The following is an 18,773-nucleotide window of genomic DNA, read 5'->3' as shown; positions in this document are numbered from 1 at the left end:
AATAATAAATCTGGTTTGGGCGAGATGGAATTTAAAGAAACATTGGTTGACAAAATACCCTTGGATTTAGATTTAGCAACCACAACTTGTGCTTGGTATTTGTGTAATTTCGTCAGATGTCAGGGGTATTTATTTTTCACTGTCATTGCCCGTAGTAAACGCTAATGAGTCTTCGGTGACTCGGAGTACTTAGAGAAGTCTTTCCGGGTCGTTGACTATTCAAAGTCTTTGCTCCGTTGTAAATACGGCGAAAATGACTCTTCAATTTCAATTGACCAATCAGAATCGTTCTTGAGCATTTTTGCCGTCATAAATGAGGCAGGACCTAATGGAAGAAAATGATAAGAGCACATTATTCACATATTGGATGTTAGTGGATGCATCAAGACATTAAATTAAACAATCAAGAGATCCAACGAAGATGGGGTGTGATTGTTGGTACTGCTGAAATATAGAATCCATGATCTAATATTCAATCGCGTTAGCTTACGAACACCTCGACTACATCCTCATGAGAGTTTTTATATAATTAATATAGGCAGAGCTTCATCCTTGACACCGAGATAAATTTGAACTCTGACCTCACACGTGAAAGTGTTGGTCTTTTGCCAACTAAGCCACTAGGGTGCAAATTTGGCCCTGACGGCCCTAACTTTCCTAAGCCAGCCCTGAGCCATAATAGGGCTTGGGCTCAAGATTTTGACTGTGAGGGCAAATTTCGGTCAAATATATTCTGGCCCTAACTACGGCCAAGGGCGAGCTTGAGATTATTCTTTGGCCCGTCAGGCATATCCCAAGCCATTCCTGATTTTTGCCTTGACTCAAATCCTAATTTTGTCTCTGATGCTTGATCTCAATGATTAGGAATAGGGACAATGATAGAGGCTAATCAAAGTCAGGGCCAAGTATAAGGTCAATCAAAGCGACAAGGCCAGGAATAGGGCCAAGTATAGGGCCAATCAGGGCTAGGGATAGGGCCAAATGGCCAGTTAAGACGATAATGGGATTGGCTTGGCCCTGTAGGGCTTAGGATCAGGGACAATAATCATTGGTCATGAATTATGGTTAGAGCTAGAATAGGCTTAGATTATAGTATATAAAGTAGGCTTGGGATTGCAAAAACCCGGCTCAGCCTATCCCTGTTGCAACTCTATGAGCCACCCCTTAGGATTACAAAATTCTATCATTCTTCAATCGATTTAGTATGAATTAATTATTATCCAGACCTTGAAAAAAAAATAAAAATAAAAACAAAATTATTACACATACCTAATTTAGATGAATTTCAGAATTTTTTCTTAGTATTTATAGATGTTGTTTGAAGTAAAGATTCTGATAAGATTATTGTAGAGGACTCTACTTACTAATTTGTTATTATAAGATGTTTTTGTGCACATGGTTTGTCTACTCAAATGGCAAAGGCTGAAGCCATTAGTGTTGTCCTTTTTTTTTTTTTTTCTTTTTTCTTTTTTAAGAGAGATGCCCTTGTAGTTAACTGTAAGTCTCTTGTCAATGATTTACCAAAAAAAAAAAAAAATCTTATCAATGAAGGGTTGGTAGAGTAGTAAGATCCATACTTCTCAATGGAGCGGTCATAGGTTCGACCCTTGTGGATGATAAAGCTCCCCCTGAGAATGACAAGCTGGCTTGGATGAACCTCAATACCAAAAAAAAAAAAATATAAGTCTCAATATCTAAGATTGTATGATTCTCTTGGATTGTTCTAGGCTATTGTCTTCCCAAACCATGCTTCTGCTTATTGGTTTGTTTTACTCTCCTTATGTTATTGTAAATTCATCTATAAGTCTCAATTCCACTTGATTCGAGATCAGCTCTCGGTGCTCCTCGACGGCTTTCCGACCACAAAAACAATGGGACCTATAGTGAAAAACAATTTTGGAAGGGAAAAAACCTCAAAATTTCAACCGTGGGCCCCATTGTGATTTTGTGGTTGGGAAGCCGTGGGGTGCTTCCTCCAACGGGGAGCTGATCCCGATCCCACTCTTTAGGCTCATTTACTTAATGATTTTGTGGTTTTGAACAAAAATAAAAAATAAAGAGAGAGACAAAGAGTGTATTGGAAAAATGCACATGTATATGGGGATTTGTTAAATGATAAATTTCACAAAAGAATTTTAATCATAATTTTTTTCCGTGAAAAATAATTCCATGGAATTTTAAATTGCCACAAGAACATTTTTCCACCAACCTATATTTCTTTGAATCAAAAGATGTCATTGGCTTTTATGCACCAAAATTTACCATCACACGTTTTAGATTGGAGCATTAGACTCTGCGCGAGTGAAAGCTTTCGGTATCGAGTTTGCTCTCTTGTAGCTTGAGGTGAAGTCATCGAAATAAGGTCCCACTTTTTTTATGGGTGGAAAAAAAAACATGTAAGTCCCATGTGTAGTGGGGTGAGGGAGAAGGAAAGGAAAGGGTTTTGTGGAAAAGTGATAGGGGTGGGTCACACTTTTTACTTTTCCCAACTTTTCCACAAAGTCCCATCAAATATGTGGATTTTTATTCGCGGCAGAGCGGATATCCATCTGCTCAGCCATTAGAAAATGACATGTGTCCTTATATAAATGAATGGCTGAGATTTATTTGGTTATTTAATAAGTTTCAAATATTAAAATCATGCATCCTTAAGAATTTCTAAATTTACAAAATAATCCTAACCCACCGACTGCTTCACCTTCGATAATCGAATCAGAGATCCATCAATGCCGTGGATGAACCGATTCCTGTACTCATGGCGCCTTTGAAGCACAGAGCAACGAAATGCAGAGTTTTCTTCAGATTAGATAAACAAAAGCACAAATTTTGTACTTGGATTTCAATATTAGATGGAAAAGAAGAGAAATACTCGGAAGAAAAATCTTGTGACCTAAACCCCGAGAAACTTGCAGATTCAGCAAGAACTTCTCTCCATTTCTGCACCTTCTTCATATCATTTGCAAAACGCACGTTGTGACCCTCAAAAGCCACACCATAACTCCCAATTTGATTCTTTAAATCTTCCTGATTAACTTTATAGAAAATAGGCAAAACAAGCTGTCCATTGGTCTCTCTGCATTCCGTGATCTTGACGAGCTCATCAAGTCACCATTTTGAATTGGCATAATTTTTAAAGAAGACAATGACGTCGATTCTTGAACCATTGATGGCTCATCCAAATCGAAACCCACCTAGTTATACTGATTCCACTCTTACCCAAAACAAAGGCAGAGACGCCTTCAGAAGCTCATCCAGATCGAAACCCACCTAGTTATCCAACGGAACAAGATCGTATTGCTCTATATTTATTGATGAACTCTCAGATTCATCTTTTCTAAAGCAGAAGCACTCCTTTCCCCCCTTTGATCCTTTTTCAAAATTATTATTGTAGTTCTCTTCACCTTTCCCACCATTGCAAACTTTCAGATAATAGTAACCCATCAGCATTTCATTGATATGTGCTTCAAACGTGCCATGAGTACAGCTGAAGAAGGAATCGGTTCATCCATGGCATTGGCAAATCTCTGATTCACTTGTCAGAAGCTCGAATAAACGGAGATAAAGATTGACGGTGAAGCAGTCCGATGGGTGGCGTCGGTGGTGATAGATGTAGTAGGATTATTTTGTAAATTTAAAAATTCTCAGGATGCATAATTATAATAATTGAAACTTATTAAATGAACAAACAAATCTTAGCCATTTATTTATACAAAGCCACGTGTCATATTGTAATGACTGAGCAGATGGATATCCGCTCTGCTGCGAATAAAAATCCCAAATATGTAGGGTTTTAAAATGGCGGGGGTGGGGAAGTGGGGTACCGTTGAGCTCCACGAACAGCAGACCCACTTTCCCCCAAACAACCAAACAAACTAGCATTTTGGGACTTAAGGGAAAAGTAAAAAAATCTACACATTTTTCAAGAATTTTCCCATCCCATCTTTATTCCAGCAAACAACACGCAGCCATAGGGTCCACTTGTAATGAGACTATGTCTCTCATACTAGTTGTAACTACTATGTATAATTTCTTTACCAAAAAAAATAATAAAAAACTTCTATGTATAATTTCTATTTAATTTCTTTTTATCATAAAAAAATTTAAAAGAAAATTTAAAATAAATTTTAAAAAAATAATAATAAGAAGAATGAAGAAGATAAGAAAAAATCTAAAAATGTCTACCATTGTGGTCCTGGGAGTCAAGGTCTTGACACCTCGAGGATCTCTAACCTTTTTTTCCTCCTCCTTTTTATGAGTAATAAAGAAAAAGAAAAATACATGTTGAAAAAGGCATGCAAAAGAGAACGAAAGCGAGATTCCTATTTGTGTTTCGTCTTCCACATATATAAGCAAGGAAAGAAATTTCGGCGAATTTCGCGAGGATAATGGCCAGTGCCGTTGGGCCTTGGCGACGAAACGAAACCGGGGGCCGAACCGACGGAACTTGCCGGGCAGTATCGTCGATTTTCGCGCGATTTCTCGCCGATTTCTAACCGAAATGGCCGAGATACCGATTTCTCGACGGAGGATTTAGAAGCCGGAGTCGATGATGGGTGGTGGACGGTGGTAACGAGTGACATCAGGTTCGGCGAGGTGTTGGATGAGACCGTCAAGGTAAGGGCTGTCGCAGAGGAGATCGGAGGAGGAAGAAGACGCAGCGGGACACCGATGGCTTCTAGGATAACGAAGGTGTCATCGCCCGGTTCAGCTACCACCAGAGCCCATCTTCTTCAACTTCTCTCAACAGGCTCCTTCAAAGGCGTCACCAAGGAGCAGAGCTTCAAAAATCCTCTGGAGTCTACCGATTTCCCGGCAGGCATCCACGTTTACAAGATCATTGGAAGAACAGAAAACAGAAGAAGTATAGTGATATCTCCAAGGAAGGCTTTGTTGTTCGCATGTCAACCTCTGCCGGAGCGGCCGCAGCAACCGACTCTTCCACTTCTACTTCTGCTGGTGTAGTTGCAGAAGAATGGAAGAATGGAAGACTGAAGACTCAAACCAGCTTTGCTTTTAAAATATTAAAAGAAAAAAGAAAAAGGAAAACACAAGACAACCACGTGGTACCTGTATAAAGATATTAAATGAAGAGAGATGATAAAGCATTAAATGAAGAGAGATAAAGTTTAAATGTAAAGCAAACTGTAGCTTTAGTGCACAGACCAGACACCAGAGTATTCATTTTTTAAAGAAAATTTTCACCTGAATCGGCGAAATCTCGCCGAGATTTCGCCGATTCGCTGGTTTCGGTAACCAGCGAAAGACCATATCTCGGCGAAATTTCTTTCCCTGTATATAAGTCTCTTATTTTTTATTTTCTCATAATGTCTTTTTCTTAAAGACAAAAACTTGGATAACTATTTTCACCAAGAATAAAAACAAAAAAGAGTTTTTTATGTATGAATCTCCTTAATAAAATATAAACTAATGGGTCCCTTTAGTATAGTAAATTTCATCTGGATCCCGTAGCAATTAGCATTATTTGAGAAGTGTTAAGTTTGATTATAAAATGACTAAAATACTCCCTCTATTCACACCCATTCCCACACCCCCATGGCCTCACTCATCACCCCCACACAAATTATTAAAAAAATAAAAATAAAAGTAAAAGCAACCATCACCCTTCCTTCAACCATTATTGTTCTGTTGGTAGACATTAGATGATAGAAATTACGGTAAGTGGTGACTACTAGAATCCATCAGTTTTCTAGGTTTATAGTTAATGATGTCTCGAGTAAATGTCAAAAAGCTGCAACTTATTGTGCCTCCACTCTTTGATATCAACTGCTGCGTTTGTTTGCTGGAATAAAGGTGGGGTGGGAAAAGGGGGGGGAAAATTCTTGAAAAATGTGTAAATTTCTTATTTTTCCTTTAAATCCTAAAATGGTAAAGTGTTTGGTAGGCTGAACGGTGGCTCGGATACAAGACTCGAATCCGAATCCGATTAGCAACCCTATCCGAATCCGAATCCGATCCGGCAAATTTAGGCGATCCGAATCCGACAACTTTATCGGATTCCGATAATAATCCGATCCGATAATTCCGATTATTGATTGATAATTGTCGGTTTTCTTTTTTATTATAGATTTCTAACTTTTGATTACTGTTCGTCCGTTCGGTTCCGATCGTTATCATCTATTTTTAAAGAAAAAATGTTAAATACTTTACTCTATCCGGATAAAAAATTATCCAGTATTATCCGTCCGATAGCAATTATTCGATCCGAATCCGGTTGCTAGCGGATGGATCTGGTCCCTTCGTACGATGCGTTCGGGGCGGGTTTCCGTATCCATTTCGGGTCTAGTGTTTGGTTGCTTGGGGTGGGAAAATGGGAGACAAGGTTCCTTGAATCAAGGAACCTTGTCTGCTGATGTGGCAGTTCAACTTTCCCACCCCATGCTATTTTAAAACCCCACATATTTGGTGGGATTTTGTGGGAAAGTTGGGAAAAGTAAAAAGTGGAACCCACCCCATCACTTTTCCACAAAACCCTTTTCTTTCCTTTTCTTCTCCATCACCTCACTACATGTGGGACCCACATGTTTTTTTTCCCACCCCACCTTTGCAAACAAACGCAACCTAAGGTTTATAGTTTAGGAGAAAAATTAGTGACGAATTTTCATTTCTGTAATAGATAGAACTAAGTTTCAAACTACAATCTCGTCAAATATGCAAAACTTTGTTTCTCATTCTTCTCTACATGACCAAAACGAAATCTAAAATATCATTTCCTTGCTTTCAGTTATTCTTCAAAATTTGAGGAGCACTGGCTACAAATCATATTCCCTATTGTTTTCTTGCTATTTTCTCATAAATTGATTGAAACTTTTCCATGAGCATCGGATCAAAATTACGTCAATTCGTCAAATATTTTGAATAATCAAAACTGAAAATTTCACCGGAATATTAAGGACATTTCCGATTTATTTTTCAGTGGGGTGGCTAGATGTGGGTGGATAGTGCATTTTAGTAATTTTACAAACAAACTTAACATCTATTTAATGGCGTTAATTGTTATGGGATCCATGCATAATTTATTGCACTAAGGGGACTCAACATTAGTTTATGTTATACTAAGAGGACCCACATGTTAAAAACTCAATAAAAATAAAAAATGACAACCGTGTTATTTGATAATAGAGATACTCCAAAGAATTCTTACCCAAAAAAAAAAAGGAAAAAAAAAAAAGGGAATTTTCAGTCCCACCTTGTCAGTTATTATCACTTAATTTTAATGTCAACTCTTGAGTTATCTATTTTATTAGTTAGACCCTCTATTATTAATACCAGCTGGCTTAATTTTTATTTATTCATTTTTAATATTATTCTTACATTTTAGAATTATAAACACCACCTATGAAGTACATCTCCCAAACTTTGTGAGGATTTATGATTCAAAAAGAAAGAGGTTATAGACTATTGTTTTTTCAAGGTATTTCTTGTCTTTTTTAGATATTTAACGTCTTCTTCTTCTTTTTCTTTCCTTTTCTTCTTCTTCTTTTCTTCTTTTCTTTTTCTTTATTATTTATTAAAATTTTTTTAAATTTTTTTTTAAGAGATACTAATTAGCCTCTTTAGCCTAGGGAAATATTCCTAGAGGCACAAAAAGAAGCTTATATAATAGGAGGAGGTGAAGACCACCAACATTTAGATAAGCTAAAAAAGCTTCAAACCTTGAGCAAGACAATCCACTAAAAAAATTTTCAGACCTAAAGACAAAACAAAACTGAACAGACTGGAAATAAGATAAAATCCTCCACAAGGCTACCCATGACCAATCTAAGGAGTGATCTAGCCCATTAAGGGCTCACATCTCAACCTGACAATCTGAAAAAAAAAAAAAAGTTATTAATAAGCTTAATTAAGTTTGAACAATTCCAATCCAGAGCAATAGAATCACCATGTAAACTGGAGACCATGGCTTTACAATTAGAAAAAAGCTTGATATTCTTTATCGCTATAGTAAAAACAACTTGAAGGATGTCATACATTGTTTCTAGCTTCACTTGTGGTGCAGATAAAGCTTAACTTGCTTTCATTCAAACAGCTATAAATGAACCCAATGATGTCTTTATGACCTCTCCACAACCACTACGAGAAGTTGTTGAATCCCATGAACCATCAAAAAAAATGAAAAAAATAGATGTCATCAACTTCCATCGATCGCAAATGCAAATCATTGAATAATACACTTGATGAAGCAAGCAATCAACATATGTGATGCAAACACTTCAATTGCAGCCGATGTAAAAGCTGCCTCAAAAAAAGAGACCATGAATATCCTGCAACAAAACATTTAGGGACCATAGAAAAGTATTTAGATTGGATTCAAACCCTTCAAACAAATAAACATTCATTGCCTTCCAAAATAACATTGCTACTACACTCCAAATAGTGTGCACCCAATCTAAATTACCAATAGTCCGAAAAGAAGAGTCAATAAAGTTCCACCAGTTCACAATGTCATGGCCAAAGGAAAATATCTGTATCCAACCGAAGGGGAGAAACCTTCCAACAAAGTTTTGCAAAAGGACTATGAAATTGAATATGAACAATCGATTCATGAGCACATTTGCAACAAAGACACAAAGGAGTATAGTAGTCACTTCTTTGAAACAAATTTAAATTTGTAGGGAGAACATTATGACCTACTTTCCAGATAAACATCTAAATCTTGGGCACTGTATGACCTTGCAAAATTGTAGTCCAACAAGATAAAGGGGCAGAGGTGGTTTCCCTGAAAGATGAGCCCAAAAAGCCCTTTAACTCCATAAAATTAGCAAAATTAATTGTGAAATTACATGTTCTAGTATGTTTCTACATCCATCTATCTTACAAGGCCTCAAATAAAATAGTATCTTAAAAATTGCATCAATCTCATAAGCTAAAAACCAAAGCTGCATTTTAGAATAGTCCCAAGATCTTGAAAGACAATGTATTAATTCACCAACCCATAAAGGACTGCCAAAAGGTAGATCTCTCCAAATACGATTCAAAGGTAAATACGAAATCCAAGCGTCAGAAAATACATTTGTTTGTTGATCATTACCGATACTTCAAATCAGTCCCTTTTTAAGAACTTCTTTCCTAACATATAAACCCCGCCAACCCCAAGAGCATCCCCTTGAACACCTGGCATCAAGAAAATCATCATTAAGGAAATATTTGGATTTAATAACTCTGGCCCACAAGGAATTAGGATTCTAAAGTAATCTTAAAGCTTGTTTGGCTAATAAAGCTGTGTTTGAAAAGGTAGAGATCATGAAACCCTAAGCCATCATGCTTTTTTGATTTACACAACTTATCCCATAATACCCAAGAATCTGAGATCCCCTCTCCTACCAAAAAAGCCTAATTTGTTGGGATAACCCATTTGTTACCTGCTTTGGTAATAAAAAGTTAGACATTGCATAGGTCAGAGAGCTTAATCAAGTGCTTTAATTAGTATTTCCTTGCCAACACTTAATAATAGCTTACCCTTCCAACAAGCCAAACATTTGTCGACTTTTATGTTTACCAAAAGTAGACGGTAAACCCAGATATGTACCATGAGAACTCATTTCATCAATCTAAAGAATAGAAATGATAGCTCTCCGAAACCGTCGAAAGTGTACCTTTACTAAACACCATAGATGATTTTAGCTAAATCTAACCTGTTGTCCAAAAACATGCATATATTCCTCAAGAATAAAATTTATATCATGAGCATATATTCTGTACATTTATACGCATATATTGCGGTAGAAAGTAGCAGAGCTTAATTAGTCCAGTGAAACTGTAAATCCCAGAAGATTTTATTTCCAGTCTCCATCGTCATCTCAATTCTCATCTATATCATAGACAATAAATGATTCGAACCTTTTCGCAATAATAATTCTCATAAGAAGCCAAACCACTTGATCACATTCTCCTCTGTTCACTCCATGGCGATCGTAGTTCCATCTCGTCAGCTATTCATAGATGGACAATGGAGAGAACCCTACAGACGGAAGCGGATTCCGATCATCAATCCTGCTACTGAAGAGATCATAGGTTCTACTTCCCTTTCTGCAATTTCTTACGTCCTTTGTCTCTGCTTTTTGACTGTTCCGCCGGATCTCCTGTTTCATCATCTTTTTGCACTTTGGTTACTCTCCTGAGATGTAATTTTGTGCAATTTGGGAACTCTTTCAGGTGATATTCCTGCAGCCACGGCAGAAGATGTGGAACTTGCAGTTGATGCTGCTCGCAGGGCCTTTTACAGGAATAAGGGCAGAGATTGGGCTTCTGCTTCGGGAGCTTACCGTGCCAAGTACTTACGTGCCATTGCTGCTAAGGTATTACTATTCCATGCGGTTATCTAGGAGAAAGTACCTCTTTTCTTTAGTTTATACTTATGTCCTTGTGTATTTAACTTCAATACCATCGTCTTACCAAACATTTTTTGATGTTTGAAGATTTGTTATCCAAGATACTGGGATTCGTTTTCTTTATAAAACCCTGGTTTTGATGTTCAATTCTGATTGCAATATTGCATCATATATGTTATATTATTCTTTATTGGTAGAAGACGCGAATTCTATGTCTGAGTTGGGTTGTTGGTACATTATTTTTGCCCTTTCTTATGTGTCATGAGGATTTCCATTTCTCTAAATGCATACAGATAATAGAGAGAAAGTCTCAATTGGCTAAGCTTGAGTCTCTTGATTGTGGGAAACCACTTGACGAAGCGGCATGGGACATGGTATGCTTTTGACAACTCTTACCAAAAAGGAAAAGCTTATGACAACTTTGCCTTTTGTGTTTATTTATCTTGTTTAGCAATCTAGCATGTCATTCTTATTTTATCTATTCATGTGATCCAGGATGATGTTGCGGCATGTTTTGAGTATTATGCGGGACTTGCTGAAGAGTTGGATGCAAAACAAAAAGCTCCGATCTCTCTTCCTATGGATACATTTAAGTGCCACATTCTCAAGGAACCCCTTGGTGTTATTGCACTGATTACCCCTTGGTATATGAGAGTTCTGTTTCATTCATGTTGTTCTTGTCCTATGTTTGTACTTTTCTTTTCTATTTTCCGATTTCAGAAAATTAATTGAGTTGAATAATTAAGATGTATTCCTCTCCAAGTTCATTTTTGGGTGTTTGCTACAATACCTTTTCATGAGTTTAATTGTAATTCTAGGTTGTTGACAGTTTTTTTTTTTCCCCTTTATTTTTTGGGTGTGCTTGTTCATTATTTACTCTCTTGTTCTCAATTAGTTGTATGATCAAATTCCTATTGGAGCCACTAACTGATGTCCCCTTCCAGTTTCTCCCTCCTCAGATATTGGTCTTAAGTAATTGTCTAATATTTAGAAGAGTGTTGATTGCTACTTGTTTGAGAGTGTTGCTGGGCATCATGTTAAAGAAGTCCTGTGATGCATGATTGTCCACCATTTTGGTGTTGGAGATTTGGAATGTTTCCTCAATTCTATTATTTTATGGTTGTTGCCTTTATGTAGCAATCTATAGTTTGAACTGATTCCTTTAGAAGCATCTAGTAAAAACATAATGATGTCCATATATATGCTTAGAGCTACAGTTAGACAACTAATAAATAAGATCTGGAAGAATTTTTAGTTATCCAAGTCAGTCCAAAAAGGTGACCGAATTGTCTGGCAAGTGCGAACTTGTGGTTGAATGCTTGCATGAGCATAAACAGTGCACATGCCTATGCATGAAGCTCCTGACATTGTGGGGACTTGTAAAGATCATAATATTTGCAGCCTTACCCATGCTTTGCCATGTCAACCATGACTGCCAGCTTGCAATGGATCAACCTTACAGTTGTGTGAAGTCCACCTTCTTGAAAGTGCTTTTTCATGAGCATATGTGTTGTATGATCAAATTATGAAGGTAGATGTTGAAAGGTGAGTGAGGAGGAAAAAGTGCTGGATCAATATGTTTGGTTTTCATCTGTTTTTCTCTATATATGTTGTCTCTGAATGGCTATTTATCTATTTTGTCATTACCTCATGCCCCTTGAAGAGATGGATATCCATTGTTAACAAATGGCTGTTTATAGTTTCCATGTTTTATTGTGTGGGGTACTTGTATTCCCATTATCATGATCTGAATGTTTGATGATTTTATTTGGCTTGAAGGAACTACCCTTTTCTGATGGCTACGTGGAAAGTTGCTCCAGCCTTGGCTGCTGGGTGTACGGCTATACTGAAGCCATCTGAGTTGTCATCTGTGTGAGTCTCTCTCTCACTTGCTCGCTTATGTGGGCAGCTCCATATGCACTTTTCGCTCTCATATTTCTGCTGGTAAGCTGTTAGCTATTTTATTTATCACATCTCATCTTGTGTGCTTTTTCAGGACTTGTTTGGAGTTAGCTGACATATGTAAAGAAATAGCTCTACCTGCTGGTGTTCTAAATATTCTAACTGGATTAGGTGTAGAATCTGGTGCTCCTTTAGCATCTCATCCTCATGTTGACAAGGTTCAGTTGTCTTTTCGATCATCTTTTGCATTTGAATTTCCTAAAGTCTAGGGGCTTTATTCATCTGGTGTATTGGGTATGTTATAGATGAGTGTCTGGCTAGGAGTAATTTGATATATTGTTCATCATCAGGTTGCATTTACTGGAAGTAATTTAACAGGAAGTAGGATCATGGCTTCTGCAGCTCAAATGGTCAAGGTATGTCATCTTCTTTGGATCTGCATTTATGCCGGCTACATTAATCTCATGTATTTTATCTGATACTACAAGTCTGCAATTGTATGCCAGCCTGTTTCAATGGAGCTTGGTGGCAAGAGTCCGATTGTTGTGTTTGAGGATGTAGACCTTGACAAAGGTCAGTGCCCTCTGAGTCACATGTATCTTTCTTCCCAGAATGGGTTCTTTTAACTTCTCTTGCCAAATGCAAATTGCACTAGATCTGTTTACACTTAACAATGTAGAAACTGAATCAAATTAATCTACATGAATACATTTTTCCTTGTTGTTCAATACAGCTGCTGAGTGGACTCTTTTTGGTTGCTTTTGGACAAATGGGCAGATCTGCAGTGCAACTTCACGACTCATAGTACATGTAAGAATTTATAATTTATGATCTGGCAGAGTTGATAACCTTCTGATATCCACTGGTCAAGTTTCTTTTCTCTCCAAATTGCCTTGAATTAGAGTATGTGGGTATGGATGTGTTGGTGGCTGGAGAGAAATTTGTAATCATAAATTTGTTGGACATATTCATTCCTTGACACTTATGCTTTGTCCTTTTTAATGATTATGCCACCCTCATCTCATTCCTTTTAGATTAGTTTGAGGTCAGGATTGCTTACACAGCACCCAGTATTTACTTTGATGGACTGTGCTTCTGACACTGTTTGACATCTCAGAAGAACATTTATCCTCTAATGTGATGTGATAATGACCACATATCTTCTTTAAGAATTATATTAAACTCTTTGATGCCTCACAAGTACTTACAATTGGATTACATCAAGGTCAAGTGTAAGCTTGTATTGGTTTATGTTGATCATAGATAAGCTGAGTAGAGACACTCAGGACCAGATTATCAGTGCATGCTTGTTGTTGATGATATCTTTTTGGTTGATAAAACGAAAGTAGAGATAAATGAACCTGAGAATCAAAAGGTTTAAGCTAAGTAGAAAAAAAACAGGGTACATGATGAGTAGCTCCAGTAATAAAACTGAAAGGGCATGGTAAAAATTGATGATGGGAAGATATCCCAAAGTGACAGTTTTAGGCACTAAGGTTCAATCAGAACTAAAGGAGAATATACTATAGAGTATGATGTTGTGTAATAATTAGAATATAGTGGATGGAGTGGAGGGTTGCAGAATGTTGTTTGATCAACTTATTCCTTCAAAACCAAAGGAACAGTTCATAGGATAGCTACCTGACCAGCAATGATTTTGAGCTGAATGTTTGCCAGTGAAGAAATACCACGCAAACAAACAAGTTATTAGCTATAATAGGGATGTCTAGAAGGATGAATTGAAAAAGCAGAAAGGATAAAATTAGGAACAAACAAAACCATGTTTCTTGCCCATAGATTTAATGAGTACATTTCCAAGGGTGTTGAGTATATAAGAGCACTTCCCTAGGTGTTGATGTGCTCATGGCCACTTGTTATTTTCAAGAACTCATAACTAATTCACTTTTCAGGATGACATGGGAATGCATTTTTTTTTTTAATTAAATTTTGCTGGGATGGAGCTAGGGTATTTGTTCATTCATATCGCATGCCAATGTCAGTAGCCCAATAATTTAACGGTGGAATTAGTCATTTGGTAATCCGAACTATTCTTTTGATAATGTTCCTCAAGACCTTCAGACATGAACCTTTACCTCACATTGCATTTCCAGTAAGTTAATTAAGAGATCTATGCTTCACATACATTGCATTTCCAATAAGTTAATTAAGAGATCTCTGCAATCCCGTTGATGGATTTCTCTATTCTCTGTCTTCTTCTTCTTCTTCTTCTTCTTTTTTTTTTTTTTTTTTCGGAGGAGGGGCTTTCTATTCCAGGTTTTTGCTGTGAAATGGTCTCAGTTTAACCATATATACATACAAATGTTGCAGGAAAGGATTGCGGCAAAATTTCTGGAGAAACTTGTTAACTGGGCCAGAAACATCAAGATTTCAGATCCCTTAGAAGAAGGTTGCAGGCTTGGACCTGTCGTTAGCCAGGGGCAGGTAAGGAGCTTCATAACCAATTGGCAAGTCTTTCCTCTTCTGTTTACATGGAATGGGGGTCTCGTTCATCAAATGAGGTTGAAATTTGTTTATGTGCAGTTTTCAATTTGTATTTTCCTTGTAAATCTAGGTCTCAACTCTTCTAGATACTTGCTATTCTTATTATTTCAATTTTGTGCTCAACCCTGAATTCCCAAACAGGATACCCTTAGAGACCTCCACTTGATCTAGTGAATGAAGTTATCTTGCTGTTTTGCAATTTCTTGTCTTAAGAGATGCTGAGAAAGGTGATATGCCCAAGCAAAGATAGCCAATATCATTGTTTCAATGGCAGCTGAGTCAGCTATAGGAGAGAGGCCCAAAGCTGAGATAGTCAACCCTTTCTATCCCTGTCCTTCCTTCCTTCCTTCTACCTATTAATTTCTATCCCTGTCCTTCCTTCCTTCTACCTATTATGTTCTTTTAGTTTCCAATATAATTGGTGTTTGGTTTTATGCTGCAACCTATGATCGATCCTACTGTGGAGTTTTTCTTACTTCAACCGAACTCCACATTTGTCCAGTATTTAATTTCTTCATAACAGATGGTGATTGTTAGTCTTTCTATTAAAGTGTAGTGGTTTCGACCTCTTTAGATGTTCAGTAAACCATCAATGAATGTAAAAATGCCATGTTATTTCTTCCCTGTTGGTGTTAAATGGAGCCAACTGATATATTATCTGTTTCTTCAGTATGAGAAGATAATGCAGTTTATTCAAACTGCGAAAAGTCAAGGAGCCACTGTTTTGTGTGGTGGTGGCCGACCTCAGGTAAAATCCATGTGGATCTTATTCTGCACTGCCATGTAGCACTATTGACACAAGAGTTCACTGACTAATGAACAAATTATGGCAGCATTTGAAGAAAGGTTACTTTATTCAGCCAACCATCATAACAGATGTAAATACATCCATGCAAATTTGGAGGGAGGAGGTCTTTGGACCTGTTTTATGTGTAAAAACATTTAGTAATGAAGATGAAGCGATTGAGTTAGCAAATGATACGGAGTGAGTACACTATTTCTTGGCAGGCATCATCTGAAGCCTTTTCTGAAGTTTACCAAACAGTTTGACCTGGAAATTTTGGTTGAGATGGTTTGCTAATTCTCTTGCAGATATGGTTTGGGTGCAGCTGTAATTTCCAATGATCTGGAGAGGTGTGAGCGTGTGAGCAAGGTATGATTAGCTTTGTGAAGGCCTCGGTGAAACCAAACCTACCATTACGAAGGCACTCCTGCCGGCATCAGATACGACGCATTCTGACACCGGCGTAGCGCCTTTGTCTGATTGCTCTGATCGTTGATTCCCTTCTCTTTTGTAATAAGTGCTCCGACCGTTCCCCCGCTCCTCCGGGGCTTCCCCCCGCCCGCTGTCCGCCCTTCCTTCTGTCCCCCTCTCCTTCTCCCTTTCTTCTCTTCTGCCTTCCTCCCTCTCCCGTGGCCTGTCTTTCTGCGCCTGCTGGCGTTTTGTTTCCGTGTTCCGTGTCCCTCCTTTGCTTTGTCCTCTTCGCCCGGGTGTGTGTTCTCTTCTCTTTTTTTCCCTGTCCCTTGTTTGGGGTCTCCTTTGCGGTTATATTTGTTAGTGGTTGACAATTATCTGGACCAACTTATATAATTAGATTCACTGTTGAAGTTACTGGCAGATAATCATCTCTGAAGTAAGTCCCAGATCCAATCCATATTATTGGCGGGTATAGATGGTTACTGCTCTCTTTTTATTTATCGTATACCAATTATGACTGGTTGGATCTTTTTGCGGTTAACATCCAAACCATCTGCAAAGTTTGGCCATTTTGATCCTGTCCATACACAATCTTGTGCACCACAACCATTACTGGTAAATGGACCATGAGATCTGGCGTGTCTGTTCTGTCCAAATATCATTGGATGTGGATATCCATACTGTTGAAAAAGCATTAAAATGCGCATTGAGCAGGTAGGTGTTTGAGGTTCAAAGTTGCAAATGCTCACACTGGCACACTAGAGGTTCCACTATTTCCAAAGGTTGGTCACGTCAGAGTGATGGCTTTTTGTATTGTTGTTTATTGATCAAGTTTGTTTGTTCTCCCAAGATCTGGCTGGTGGATTGTTGGGCAGTAGGATGCTGCTGGAAGAGTCCTGCCTCTTCTAAGAGAGAGCTTTCTTTTCTTTTCTTGAGGGAATTTTTTTTTCTTCTTGTTTTGATCATTAAAATTTATCATGCAATATGTATTGCTGCTCTGCAGGCTATTCGGTCAGGGATGGTGTGGGTGAATTGCTCACAGCCCTGCTTCTGTCAAGCTCCATGGGGAGGCATCAAACGAAGTGGTTTTGGGCGGGAACTTGGTGAATGGTAAGAGTCTAATGCATCTGGCTATACTGAAGTATCAGAAATTGGTTCACAATACTCATGCTTTTATGACTGTTTGTTCTCTATAGGGGACTTGAAAACTACTTGAGTGTGAAGCAGGTTACTCAGTATATCTCAAATGAGCCATGGGGGTGGTACCCATCTCCAAACTCAAAGCTGTGAGAATGGCACAGGACTTCGATGAACTCCAGAAATAGAAAAGATCTTATAGAGAAAAGGTTAGATCTTCAGGCATCTGTGAAGGATTATAAAGTTGAAGTGTATTTGATGCATCTGAATCACGGGACACTTTAGATCGTAATGATGTACTGGGTTATAACTTATAACTAAACTGTTTCTAGCCGAGTGCTGGTGTATGGATTAACATCCCATGGGTGCACATCTTACTGAATTCTTTTGAACGGGGAAAAATGTATTACTCTCCCTCCATATATTATATTAGAAATTTATCCAATACTATGAAAGACTGGATTTGGTATGCATTCTAATATGGCTAAATTTTTCACTTCATCTCATCTCATCTGATTATCTGAGCAGGCATGCGAAATGCAGCCTAAAATGTATTAACTAAGCTATGTACTTATAATCCCTAGGACTCTCTTCCCATCCTTCGGAATGAATATTTTTTTTCTTAAATAAAATAAAAAAATTTGTTGGAAGAAACAGAAAAACTGTTTGGGAATGGAAGAAGTGGAAAAACGGCTAAAGGTGACAAATTTTCCCGCTATATACATGGAAAAACAAAGAAGTTGATCATTTAAGGTTTAACTCAAGTATTTACAGAAATTCCTGGTCGTTCCAGGCAGTCTCTTCTCCTAAATTGCCGGTCTTCTTCTTCGTTCTGGTTACCAAATCAATCGCTTTTATTTCTCACCATTCTCCTCACTGTCCTTGCTGGGATCTGACTCTTTATCACTGTGCTTCGATTGTCTAGTCCTTGTCGCTTTTGGGTTTGAGGTTTGAAGCAAAAATCTCATCTGGGTAGCTTACAAAGTCGGTTTTTGAGTCGCTTCTCATGTTTTGACTAGGTAATTTCTTTTCTGGGGGCGTCTGTTTGATTATTTTCATGATTTTCATGATTTTCATGGGGGTTTTCCTGCTATCTGTTGTTGGGTTTTGGTGTTCTTCCCCCATCAATATTGCTTTCAGGTTCCCTTCTTAGCTACTGAAACAAGCCGCTTCCTTTCTATTATTGTACTTCAGCCATTGGAATTTCTGGAGGGAGTTCTATTTTTTTTCCTGCTCCTTGGTTTTTGTTTGTGCTTGGTTGTTGCTCTTATTGGAACTCTGAGAATTCCTACTATTGATATTCATTATAGGTTCTAGGATTTGTTAATTATGTACAGAGGCTCTTGATCAAATTTGAGCTTCTGCAATCCAAACTGGTGACCTGAATTCAGTATTGTAAAGCTGTAACCTCTCTGTTTCGTTAAAAAGAATGCTACTATCTGATTTTTAAGATAAAGCTGTTTGATTCCCATCTTAATTCTTAGACTCAATTAATTATATAAATTGTTAAGAGGGTTTAGGAAGCATTAACAACCGTGTAAGGCATTTTGTGGAAAGTTGGGTCTGGTTTCTTTAGTTTTTCAGTGTCTAATTCATTGAGTGCTATACCATTTTCTTCCAGAGTTGAGGCAGAGCCACTGCTACTTTCCTCTTCGCATCCTATAATTCCCTACAAATTTGTAAGA

The 18,773-nt window shown here is 37.8% G+C and overlaps 1 protein-coding gene across 1 annotated transcript; it reads left to right on the top strand.

The window, feature by feature from the left end:
* Positions 1-9,804: 9,804 nt before the first annotated feature.
* LOC149006894 (aminoaldehyde dehydrogenase 2, peroxisomal-like) lies at positions 9,805-17,508 on the top strand. The gene is made up of 15 exons (XM_089165703.1): positions 9,805-10,032; positions 10,174-10,316; positions 10,643-10,723; positions 10,845-10,993; positions 12,129-12,221; positions 12,346-12,469; positions 12,602-12,667; positions 12,758-12,824; positions 12,985-13,061; positions 14,580-14,693; positions 15,424-15,501; positions 15,587-15,738; positions 15,846-15,906; positions 16,955-17,061; positions 17,148-17,508. Exons 1-15 carry the CDS (start codon positions 9,924-9,926, stop codon positions 17,239-17,241), a joined length of 1,515 nt encoding a protein of 504 aa, XP_089021829.1. The 5' UTR covers positions 9,805-9,923; the 3' UTR covers positions 17,242-17,508.
* Positions 17,509-18,773: the final 1,265 nt, after the last annotated feature.

The sequence above is a fragment of the Hakea prostrata genome, chromosome 8, assembly GCF_041222555.1.
Source record: "Hakea prostrata isolate BN-2017 chromosome 8, UWA_Hpros_2, whole genome shotgun sequence".
Classification (NCBI taxonomy): domain Eukaryota; kingdom Viridiplantae; phylum Streptophyta; class Magnoliopsida; order Proteales; family Proteaceae; genus Hakea; species Hakea prostrata.
This window is presented reverse-complemented; position numbering and strand designations above follow the sequence as displayed.